General features: G+C 36.9%; 2 protein-coding genes across 3 annotated transcripts; one reads left to right on the forward strand and one right to left on the reverse strand.

Moving 5' to 3' along the window:
- The first annotated feature begins 5,249 nt into the window (after positions 1 to 5,249).
- On the forward strand, positions 5,250 to 7,307 carry LOC127961186 (60S acidic ribosomal protein P2-like). Its single transcript, XM_052560177.1, has 5 exons — positions 5,250 to 5,368; positions 5,898 to 6,021; positions 6,122 to 6,170; positions 6,824 to 6,919; positions 7,190 to 7,307. Exons 2-5 carry the CDS (start codon positions 5,899 to 5,901, stop codon positions 7,264 to 7,266), a joined length of 345 nt encoding a protein of 114 aa, XP_052416137.1. The 5' UTR covers positions 5,250 to 5,368; position 5,898; the 3' UTR covers positions 7,267 to 7,307.
- A 3,942-nt stretch (positions 7,308 to 11,249) lies between these two features.
- LOC127962159 (serum amyloid A-5 protein) lies at positions 11,250 to 12,396 on the reverse strand. Of its 2 annotated transcripts, none has more exons than XM_052561652.1 (4): positions 12,306 to 12,396; positions 12,030 to 12,124; positions 11,803 to 11,941; positions 11,250 to 11,608 (listed from the first exon to the last, which is right to left on the reverse strand). In XM_052561652.1, exons 2-4 carry the CDS (start codon positions 12,112 to 12,114, stop codon positions 11,464 to 11,466), a joined length of 369 nt encoding a protein of 122 aa, XP_052417612.1. In that variant the 5' UTR covers positions 12,115 to 12,124; positions 12,306 to 12,396; the 3' UTR covers positions 11,250 to 11,463. The 2 variants fall into 2 exon arrangements, with proteins under 2 accessions (XP_052417612.1, XP_052417613.1); XM_052561653.1 differs by lacking the exon at positions 12,306 to 12,396 and adding an exon at positions 12,254 to 12,284.
- Between the last annotated feature and the right edge of the window lie 216 nt (positions 12,397 to 12,612).

The raw sequence follows: 12,612 nt of genomic DNA on the forward strand, positions 1-12,612 counted from the left end.
TAACCTTGGCAACTGCTGACTACACTACAAACATCACAATGTTTTTTGGACTTCAAAACCATGTACAGCGAATCCAGGGAATGGACACTTCAGACGGCAGGATGCAGGATCAAAGACGGATTGTGACAGCAGCAGAGGCGCCATCAAACCTGCGCACGTTCACTCTGGCCTGCACTAGTATCCATTAGTGAAAACTCTGCACAGTAAGAATCTAAATAATACCAGAGACAATGGCAGGATCCACTCGGCTCTCTGTTCTGAATTCAGAGGACCTCTCTAGAGCATGATAAAAGTAGATTTTTGTGTGTGTGATGGGAAAATGACATGTGACACTCTTGCTTTTATTCATCCTTCTTAATCCTGCTCATTTAAATAATACTTGTCTGACCCAACCTTAATCTTTGTGCTTTTTATGAATAATACAACCGTCTCACTCTGTTTCTGTGTGTGTGTGAGAGAGAGAGGGACGTTACATAACTTACTGAGTTATGAATCTAAAATCCACATGAATTATTGGTACTTTCTACAAGCAGTGTGAAAAATACACCTCAAAAATCTTGAAAAATTAAGTCAAACTTGGTTTCTTATTCAACACAATGTGAAATATGAACAGGGGTGTAACAGTAAAGCAGGTTTTAGTTTTTTCAAACCAAATTATTACATGTGGGTGTTTTTTCAACCCAAGTCTTGCCTGAATATCTAAATTACAGTTTATTATTTGCTATCATTAAATAGCATAAAACTTAAATAAACACTTTATACATGAAAAATAAACACGAAAAATAGCTGAAAATGTAGATTAGTTTTTTTTCAGTGTAATCAAAGCCAAGATCAGCACAATGTTCTAACACAACCAATAGTTCTCTCTCTAATGAACATGGAATTTATACTTTCATGCTTCAAAAATTAATGGGAAATTGCCAGTTACGATATGCAAAATCAGAAAGAGCTCCCTGCCATTACTTGGATCACCAAATGCAGGCTCAAGACATTTTGTGAATCAATTTTCAATTTCCTCTCAATAGCCTAAAAATGCCTTCAGTTTACAAGCTAACAAGACATGCCAGCAGCAACACTGGTGGCTGATAAAGTGTTTTGTGGCTGAAGCTCCAGCACAGCGTTTCATTTATAAGTCATGATTGACAAGTGAGGATTTGTGGCAGTTCTATTAAAATGGCTCTTTGAAAAGTACAAATGAAAAACTTCCCAAAAAAAGTAGCTTTTTAGAGTCACTAAAAAAAAAAAACACCTTCATAACATCAACTGTCGGCAAAATGGAAACTAACTTTTTCTTCTAGAAAAAGACCACATCAATTTCACATGTATTAAACAGTACTCAAGATAAAGCCTGTAATCAAATGTGAACATTCTCAAAATTAACTCATCATATATCATCAAATTCCTTCAAAACCATTTGATCTGCTCTCTATTCACAACCACATATTCAGCCACAACTTTATACAATCATCTCATTTGTATCTATTTTTATTAATAAGGAATTAGAAGAAACATCTTAGGCCAAGTTGATTCTTACCTGAAACCCAACTGAGAGCTTCATCAAGTCTCCTGAGTTATGAACAAGCAACTCTGAGTGACAGATTTTACTTCTGGGTAAAGGCCTTTAGGGTTTTTTTCCCTTCCCTTTGCACTACAGCTAAAACAAGCCTGTTGATGATGTGACAAACACTGGCAAAGCCAGCAGACTCACAATTATCCTGAATCAGTCTCCACTGTGCATCCCATTGAGAGATTATGTTCAGAAAACCAAAACCAGCCATTGATAAGACTTACAGGAACAGAGCTGCTAGTGTACAAAGCAGGAGAGAGAGAGAGAAAATAAATATAACGGTGTACAAAGAGGACAGAGACAGAAAAGACCTGGGAGGGAAGATGAGAAGATGAGAGCAGAGCCCTGAAAGAGTCCCAGAGACATTGACTTGACTTCATTGACTTGTTTATAACAGTCACCTGTTTTGATGCTGAATGATTCTGTTTTGATTGAACAAATCAGCTGAGAAGACAATTCAATGACTCACTCATACAAATCAGCCTTTTTGAACAGGTGGATTTAATGAATTACATTTATTCCTAAAGACAAGTGATTGTTTGTTCCTGGCAGAGTTGGGTATAACAGATTACACAGTAACACATTACTTTATGTCTTTACACAGTAAAGTAAAGGTACATTTTAATTTATATAATTTGATTACAGTTACTTATGCCAATAATACTATGTTACATAAGTTACAAATGTAGTTGTCACAACTGGTCAAGGAGGCAAACAGGCAGACTCAAACAAGCAGGTGAGTTTAAGGCAACTGGGGAGAAGCTATATCTATTATAGCTATTAGAGTACCCGGGTAACATGGTCATGGTGTTCTTCAAGATTGGGTGAGTATGAGTATATATCATCGATGTAGATGAGGATGAACCAGTTGAGCATGTCTCTGAAGATCTCATGCATGAAGTTCTGGAAGATTCAAGGTGAGTTGGAGAGCCCGTAGAGCATCACCCGATACTCTTAGTGCCTTGTGGGCATCACAAAAGTGGTCTTCCATTTGTCACCCCTGCGGATGCGGATATAGACTCTCCTCAGATCCAGCTTGCTGAAGACGTGGCACTGCATAGTTCCTCCAAGGCGGCCGGAACCAGTGGAAGGGGATAGGCAGATTTGACCATCTGGTCATTGAGTGCATGGTAATCGATGCAGGGCCTCAGATCCCCATCTTTCTTGGCCACAAAGAAGAAGCTCGATGCTGCAGGTGAAGTGGACAGACTTCTTGAGCGTACTCCTCCATAGAGGCTCTCTCCAGGATTTACAGTGGATAGACATGTCCTTTGGGTAGTTTGGTTCCAGGCAGCAGGTCAATAGCACTGTCCCATTGCCGGTGAGGTGGAAGGTGAGTGGCTGCGACCTTGCTGTACACTTCCTGGAACGCCTGATACTCAGGAGGAATAGGAGTGACATGCGGTGAGTCTGGGCTTTCCACGGAGGTGGAGCAAATGGAGAGGTTGGTTTGGACTGAGATCACAACAGGCAGATCCTTTAAACATTCCTGCTTACACTCCACACTCCACTAGAGAACTTTTCCAGTCTTCCAGGCGATGGTGGGTTGATGTTTAGAGAGCCACCTCTGGCGTGCAGTGCCGCGCTAGCCCCTTGCCCAGCGACTTTCCTTTGACTGTGGTGATTGGTAGGTGGTGCCATTTTTGCAATGGGGAGTTTTGAATCCAGCAAGGCTGTGAGAGGAGATTAAATTTCCAGAGGCTCCAGAGTCCACGATGATTTTGACTGAAAAGGTTTGGTTGATGACACATTAGAAGTGCATCTATATGAGGCATGCAAGATACATCTGGAGTGATTAGGATAGTACTCACTGCTGGGCATGGTGGATGAACGGGGCAGGTGCGGAGCTGGTGCTTGTTGGATCCACAGTGGAGACAGATGCCATGGGTGAGTTGACGGGACCGTTCTGTAGAGGACAGTTGGTAATTGTCCATGATCATGGACTGTGGTGCTGGAGGAGAGAGGCTGGGTGAGGCAGCTACAGTGGGTATGGATTCCATATGGCAAGCAGTTGGTGTTGAGGTGTTGAGAGATGAGAGTTGCCTTTTGGAGGAAGCTTTCGAGCCCCATGCCATCCTTGCAGATGGACATCTGTTGATGTAAGACGTGGTTCAGGCCTCGGTGGAACGCCAATTTTTTTATTGTAAGTATATTTTTGAACATAGCAGGACTGTATAGGCTATTCTATTCTGTTTTGTCTATAGTCTGTGGAAAAGCATTCCAAAATTAACATTGTAGTTCCTAGTACTTGTACATTTGATGATGAACAACTTTAAAAACAGCTGTCAGGGAACCCTGTCAAACAACAACTTCATCTTGGTTTGAACAACATGAGGGCAAATAAATGATGATTGAATTTTCTTTTTAGGTGAACTATGCCTTTTATCATTCATGTCACTTGTTTGTCTTTCTGCCGTATTCAAATACACCTCTCACACCACCATCATTACTAATATCAGTCAGTCTGATGTGCTCTTTACATTGCTCACATTCTCACCAATTGTTCTGTCTGTCAGAGACCTTTTCATTATGATTTTATCACTGACACACTTGGATAGTTCACCCAGAAAATGAAAATTCTGTCATTATTTACTCACCCTCGTGTCTTTTTAAATGAAACTGCTTTCTTTATTCTGAGAAACAAAAGGAGATGTTGCTCTTTTGCATTGAAGGTGGATGTCATTTATACTGTCAAACTCCAAAAAGGGCAAAATAGCATCATATAACTTCTGCTTTGTGTGATGAACAGATTGCAATACATTTATAGACAACTGTATAATTTATACATAAGAATGTCTGCTATATGTTATGCTATCTTGAGCATTATTTAGCCTACATACACTTGTGTTTTCAAATAGTTTGAAAATGATGTTCTCATAAAGGAAAAATCTTCCTGAAACTCATTTCCAGGGTGAAATTTTTGCATTTTAATATAAAAGGTATTTTCTTGGTCTGTTGTCTGTGGATGTGATTTTGTATAGGATACTTGGTAAAAAAATACCCTCCAAATATCAAACAGTGTTTTTCAGAAAAGCAGGACTTGAGTGTAAATCTGTATTAAATAAATATGACATATTTACTTTGTCAATCCACTGATTAGATGAGATGAGAGTGGTGCATATGAGATATACCAGACAGTCCCTTTATATATTTGGTTTATATGCTCAAGATAAAAATAAAAAAAAAATTACATTCCACGTTTTCGATAGGTTCAAATTTTGCAATATCTAAATAATTTGGAATTTATCATAATAATGGCTAAATTGTTCTTCTGGGTTTTTATAAAAACAATAACAACATATTTTTTACAATCTCACTATGTTAATAATTCGTCCACTAATTTACAATGACCAACAGTGGACGTGCATGCATGACAGAATAACTTATTATGATATATATAAATTATTAGTTTTTCCTAAATGTAACATTTAATGTAAAACATCAAATCAACCACTCTGGCTAATTACGATTCCTGTGTCATGTACACTGGGCGCACTGATCTATTATTGTTCACTGATTGAGCACAAAAATAAAATACATTTTTATTATTTCTCTCTTTTTATTATCACTAACGTAATATTTTGTATAAACTCCGTGCAGAACTGACAAATATCGCTTTTATGGGGGGAGTGAGAGACTCCGCCCACACGCTCGTGATTGACGTGCTTTTCAGCCTTTCAATTCGCTCCACACGTGTGACGTCATTGGCCGTGTCGTATTTCCGGTTTTCGCCGCCTTTCCGCTTCCTTTCTGCCTGTGCGAGCCAGTTAGTGAACACGCTAGACTCCCTCTCTCCGCAAAGTGAGTGAATAAAAACCCCAATTTAACAAGCATTAATAAACGTCAAATGAGCAAATTATGAACGTGTTTGAAACGATGAATTCCCTCAATCCTTCATTTGCGAGGCTGGAGTAGTACAGAAACTCGGATTGATGTATTGATACACAGCCAGCTAACAATAGCAGTCTGCCACGTGCCATTATCTCTGAATTACTAGTAAAAGATGCTATTTTAGCTTAGGTACATTACCAAACAATATTAAAGTCCTCTTAAGCTTTGAATTTAAAATATTTAATAGGAAAAGAGCTCAAATAGTGAAAGATATGTAGTGTAGAGTTTTTTTTTGTGTGTGTAACGTTACACATTTAAAATGCATTTTCTTTATTTCAAAAAATCATTCGAGCAGAATATATTGCATATGAAATTATGAATATTTTAAATATAGCAGTGTTATTAGCCAATATTACTAGGACATTTCGCTATAAATATTTCTATAAGCTGTCGATGCTTTCTGCATGTTAATGCATTATTTTTTGCGTCTGTGTTGTAGGATGCGTTACGTCGCTGCTTACCTGCTCGCTGCCCTCGGAGGCAAAGACAGCCCCAGCACAGGAGACATCAAGAAGATCCTGGACAGCGTCGGCATTGAGGCTGATGACACCCGGATGAGCAAGGTACATCTGTTCATGAACACCCAGGAGCAAGTGCTGTGCTTTTGAGAGAGACTATGTGCGTTGAAATGCTTTTCTTTAATGTTGATTTCTGTGTTTGTAGGTAGTGTCTGAGCTCAATGGCAAAAATCTGGAGGAAGTGATTGCCCAAGGTAAGCTGGTCATTGTTTTAAACTGGTAATAATATGGGGGCAAACGTAAGGGAAACCTTTGACTTGAGGTTATAGGCCTCTTACTGTTTAAGACATGGTTCCCATGGTTCTGGGAAACCTGGAAAAAGTCTGGGAATTCTCTTCATAATTTTGGGAATAAATTGGATGTAGAATTTCCCAATAATTTTCACTCAAGTTAAATCTTGAAGTAGAATAATGTTATGTTCTTGTAAAATGTACAATAATAGTCTTTATTTACAACTTTGATTTTTTTTATATATATCAAATAAATTTTTTACAATGTATGATGATTTTGGCTAATTCTCATGTAATGTTTTATGCAATTACTGATTTTTTCAAAATTTGTAAATTCCGGCTCTAAAATAATTGAATAGGAATTGCATTTTATGGGTGTAATCTTTATAAAAGGTTTTCTGAAAAAGACTTATCACTAAAGAGTGCATAGGAACCCTACAGTTCACCTTTGCCTCAGTTTATTCCAATCAGGTGGTTTCTGCATTTAGTTTAAAATTCTGAATAAAAAGTGCATGCCAAACTAAGCATGATTTCTGTGATAATCAACATCATAGATAAGAAATCAGTGAGTCTGTGTGATCTTGTCTCAGAGTCTGTGTTTGTGGCCGTCTTGACAGGTTTCAGTAAGCTGGCCAGCGTGCCGTCCGGAGGAGCTGTAGCTGCTTCCAGCGCTGCCGCCCCGTCCGCTGGAGGATCTGCTGCCGCCCCTGCAGGTCAGTATAGAGTTGGGCGATACAGCTCAGTGCTTTTTAGTTTATATTCATGTGTTGATTGTACTGTCATTTTGACCAAATATCCATTACGGGCAAGTAGATAAACCTCAGTGAGATTAGCTAAACTACTCATTAAGAGAGTCAATGTGAAATGCTATGACTGTTTGAAATATTTAATTTGTTTTATGCTTTTGTTATGGACAAATGATTGTGAACTGTTGATTTTAATTTATTTTGTTAAAGTCTATTCCTTTTCTTTTTTTCCTGCAGCGGAGGAGAAGAAAGAAGAGAAGAAAGAGGAGTCTGAAGAATCCGAAGATGACATGGGATTCGGACTCTTTGACTAATCTGTCTCCTCTGGACCAAAATAAAGTTTATTACAAAACGATTTCTGCTGCTTTGGTCATTTCAGAATGTTCAAATGATGCTTATGATGTGGAATAGGATGAGTGATGGGAATCTACTCCATAATCACACCCAGGCAAATATTCATTATTGGGCGAGCTATTCTTTTAAATATTCCTCTAATTACAAATACTAAAGACACATCCCATATGGATTGAATGTTATTTTAGCATGTAAAGAGTGTAAACTGAAACTTAAGCACAGGATTCTGACATTGTTATGTTGAGGCAGTATCTTATCCCTGTCTTGGAAGTGGGTTAGACACGGAGTTTCCCAGTTGTGTTCTTTTGGCTGATTCCACTGTTGCACAACTATTTCTGGGAAATCAGGTGTCTTAGAGACAGCCGTCATTATTTACTTTAATTCAGATCAGAAGGGTGCAAAAAAAGGCAATGCGAATCAGTTTGTAACTGAACAGTTTATTTCTAAAACTACTAGTGATTCATTTTTAATGCACTTGGCATACACCTTTATCTGAAGCCACTAAAGGTTTACACATTTTATTGGGTCATGCTTTCCCTTGGACCTTGATGTTAGTGCATTCCATATTAGAATGTGTAGTAATACGATGTAAATCCACAATTACATATTTTTGTGATATTTTTTTCAATTGATTTGACCACAATGTGTGAGAACAATTTCAGTGTTTTTGCGCTTGTGTGGGGTTTTTGTGATTGTTTGCTCTCCCAAATGTTAAAACTGATGGTTCTTGCAGTGTGATGCTTTAATCATCCCAGGACATGGAAATTCCAGATGCCTGCACATACGTGTCCAACATTTGCTTACCAGAGTGTGTGTGTGTATATATAGTGTTACCACTTACTCAAACTTTCAATTTCACTTGGAAACTTAAAATCCAACTGAAATCAATTATGGTACAATAAGCTTTTGTCCTTTATGACTCTTATTGACATAAGTTTGAATGCACAATTATCAGACAAAACAGCATTAAAGAACCATGGAGGCAGCAAGGTGGGAATAGCCTATGTGTGTGTGTGTGTGTGTGTGTGTGTGTGTGTGTGTGTTTGACCCTGGAGCACAAAACCAGTCTTGAGCCACTGGTGTATATTTGTATCAATAGCCAAAAAAATAAAATGTTATGGGTCAAAGTTACTGATTTTTCATTTGTGCCAAATTCATTAGGATATTAAGTAAAGATCATGTTCCATGAAGATATTTTGTACATTTGCTACTGTAAATATAATAAAACTTAATTTTTGACCAGTAATATGCCTTTCTAAGAATTCATATGGACAACTTTAAAGGTGATTTTATCAGTATTTAGATTTTTTTGCACTCTCAGATTCCAGATTTCAAATAGTTGTGTCTTAGCCAAATATTGTCCGATCCTAATAAACCATACATCAATGGAAATATTATTTATTCAGCTTTCAGATGATGTATAAATCTCAATTTTGAAAAAATGACACTTAACAAAACCAATCTTAAGTCACTGGGGTATATTTTTTAGCAATAGCCAAAATACATTGTATGTGTCATAATTATAGATTTTTCTTTTATGCCAAAAATCATCAGGATATTAAAGGAATACTGCACCCCAACATGAAAATATTGTCATTAATCACTTACCCACATGTCATTCTAAACCATTAAAAGCTTAGTTCATCTTCAGAACACAATTTAAGATATTTTGGATGAAAACCGGGAGGCTTATGACCCATGTCCCATAGACTGCCAAGTAAGTTACACTGTCAAAGTCCAGAAAAGTATAAAAGACATCGTCAGAATAGTCCATCTGCCATCAGTGTTTCAACCATAACGCTATGAAGCTGAGAGTATGAGAATACTGTTTGTAAGCGAAGAAAACAAAAATAACGACTTTGTTCAACAATGCCTTTGTCAACAGTCTTTTTACGCTCTTCTGTGTCAGCCACGCCACAAGAATGCACTGTTTTCTTTCAAATGACACAGAAGAGTGTGTAGGCAGTTTGAGTGATTAAATATCTTAAATTGTGTTCCGAAGATGAATGAAGCTTTTACATGTTTGAAATGGCATGTGGGTAAGTGGTTAAGACAAAATGTTCATTTTGGGGTGGAGTAACCCTTTAAGTTAAGATTAAGATCATTTTCCATGAAGATATTTTGTAAATTCAATGTGCTATTATGGATGTTTATATTATTTTTTTAGAATTTTGAACTGTAATATTAGTATCTGTTCTGATGTGTGCAGTGATGGAAGAGAAGCTCTGCAGGTATCACTCGCAGCAGATGCTGAAGCTGACCAGGAAGCCGATCGCTGGGGACGTAAGGGTGGTGACCCCAACTGCAACTGACTAAAAGGCCCTACTGAAAAGAAGATCATCAGTGCAATAGAAATCATTTGCACTAAAACTTCTTGAATCAAATTTAAATTAAAACCATTTCACTATTCACTTATCACTTATTCACTATGTTACATGCTCTGTAGTGTATGAATAAAGCAAGATAATTAATTTATAGTTGTGTAGGCTATGTTTTTAATACATCACTCATTGTTTATGTTGGAGCGCCATCAGCTGGGCTTTCAAGAACATTGTCTTTATCTACCAACACTGAAATAAATAATATTGGTATTACAAAAGACCTTCTACCAGCAGCTCAGAATCCATGAACACATTTGATTTGAGTGGCATCACCAAAGCGGTGAAAATGTAACCCATCTCCGTTTACTGTAGTTGTAGGTATAGATTGGTAACGTGAAATCCTGAGATGAGTCTATCGAATATGTTTTAGTATCCGAGCAACTAACTTGAGCCATTTGTGTCGCTTTTCATTCACCTCAGCCGTTTATGATGAGCGCCACCGTCTGCATGGTTGCTCAAGCACACGGGTCCACAAAGTGTTCATTAAAAGAAAGACTTAAAAAAAATTATTTTTGACTTTGACTATTTATTTGTATAGAGACAGCTAAAAAAACATGATTTCTGCACAAAACAAACTGAAAATAAATCAGTGTGTTAATTAAAAAAATAATTAAAAAATATTAGTTTTTGTAATATATAACTATTTTTGACTTTGACTATTTATTTGTATAGAGACAGTTCTAAAGAAAAATATAATCACGATTTCAGCACAAGATAAACTGAAAATAAATCAGTGCTTTTGCTTTTTTGTGGAGGTTTTGTTGTTGTTTGCTCTCCCAAATATTACAATTTCTGGTTCTTGCGGTGTTAGGCAAAGAAAATATATATGATATATCATTATTAATTTGATATATATTTCATATTAAAACACTTTATGAACTATCACTGTGCTGAAACAAAGCACACAAATACAGCTTTTTAAATAAAGTAACGTATAGTTTTAATGATGCTTGGCCAATCCTCAACCTAACCAATGGCACAATGGTAACCCCACAACCTTACACATACCAGAAACCTTTTTAAATTTCAAATTTACACAACATTAAAACTTTGTGTTTTTGTCTTCATTTCTAAATATATTTGCATGTATCAATATACAGCCATATTTTCAATGCATATAGATTGCATATAATGAGAAGTTTAAGCACTTGTTTTCCAAATGTATTGTGAAATATACTGCATTATATCTTGCAGTATATTCCCATACTCACTCACACTTTCACTTTCACTTGGTAACTTTGGTAATAATGTTTCTTTTTTACTTTAAGACTCTTGTTAACATAAGTTTGAAAGTACAAGTACATCGGACACAACGCATTACAGTAAACAATATATATGAAGCATTTAACTTCTTGTTTAATATTAGGAATATGCTACCAAATTTTAGCATTTAGCCTATTGCAGAGATAGCCTTAGTTTGTGCTATAATGTACAATTCATAATTTTTTCATTATTTTGTGCAGAAATCATTAAACAGTGAGCATCAGTTTATATACCCCTCCGTTATCACAGAGGAGATCAGATAGATAAAAAGGTGAAGTAATGAAAACAGACACGCAATCTGCAAATTAATTTGCATGCTTTATTCAGACACTGATGATGCTAAAACTTAAAAGATTTGCATTTGTCATGTCATAAATGCAGATTTAATTAAAGATAATTGTTAAGATGTAGTAAAAAGGTGAAATGTTTTTTGCTTTTTATTGCAAAATTGAGTCATCAGTATTACAGTAAAATGATTTAATCCATTTTTCTGTTGCACTGATGATCTTCTTTTCAGTATTTTTCGGGAAGGCCTTTCGGTCTGTATTTGTTGGGGTCACCGCCGTTACGTCCCCAGCGATTGGCTTCCTGGTCAGCTTCAGAATCCTCTTTACCTTTGCCCGAATCACCCCATCCCTGCACAGCCTCTCTTGCATTACTGCACACATCAGAACAGTGATTTAATTACATAACATTATAATGTTGCAGTTCAAAATTCTCAAACATTATTTAAACATACATAATAGCACTGTGAGCTGCTGTTGCATTTTCGTGCAAGGGAGCAACATTCTTGCTCAGTATAAATGCTCAAATGAATCTCTAAGGAATAAAATCATGTCAAATCTGAAATACCTGATCACTTCGGCTGCCCATCTGCCTCCGGGGCCCCTACTTGCAGCATCATAGTTGCCGCGTGCATGAAAATACTTGTCTGAGTTTTTCCAGTTGGCCTCCCTCATATCCTGGTAATCACGCCACATGTCCTTGGCACCTACAAAACACAGTGAAATGGTTAAATCTGCCTGTAAATGGACTCAACTGAGTGAAGTTAATGCAGATAAAAAGGAAAAATAAGTGACCTCCAATGGCTTGTCCTGGGTACTGGTGCCATTGCGCCTGGGTCTCGACCACCAAAACCAACACCAACACAGCAAGAAGCTTCATGATTATAAAGCTGAACACATTAAAATATAACAGTGAGCAAATTATAATACTAATCATGCCACAAAAAGTAGAAGTTTAAAATCTCCATTGGTAAAGAAAGATCTTTGTAGATCACAGAGAGATAAGAGTGCAGCTATACCATCTGCAACTTAAAATCTTTGCATTAAGAAAGAGGTGCGTCAGTGTCTTACTTGTCAGGTTCACTCAGTTCAGACACATAAGGTCTTCAGCCAGCTAGAGACATTTTATAAGGCTCGGATTGGGTTGGACATGGATTTTCCCAACTGTGATGAGAAAAAATCTGACTAATTTAATCCTGAAACAGCTAATCCTGTGTTGCATAACCACTCCTGGGAAAACCCACATTTGTGAAACATGTTTTTATAACATTGTGTCAAAGTAAAACTAAACTTAACCCATCAATTTTTTTTTGTTACTACAAAATAAAGTGCAATCTTAAAAATAAAGGTGCCTCGCAATGCCATAGAAGAACCTTTG

Source organism: Carassius gibelio, chromosome B7, assembly GCF_023724105.1.
Source record: "Carassius gibelio isolate Cgi1373 ecotype wild population from Czech Republic chromosome B7, carGib1.2-hapl.c, whole genome shotgun sequence".
Classification (NCBI taxonomy): domain Eukaryota; kingdom Metazoa; phylum Chordata; class Actinopteri; order Cypriniformes; family Cyprinidae; genus Carassius; species Carassius gibelio.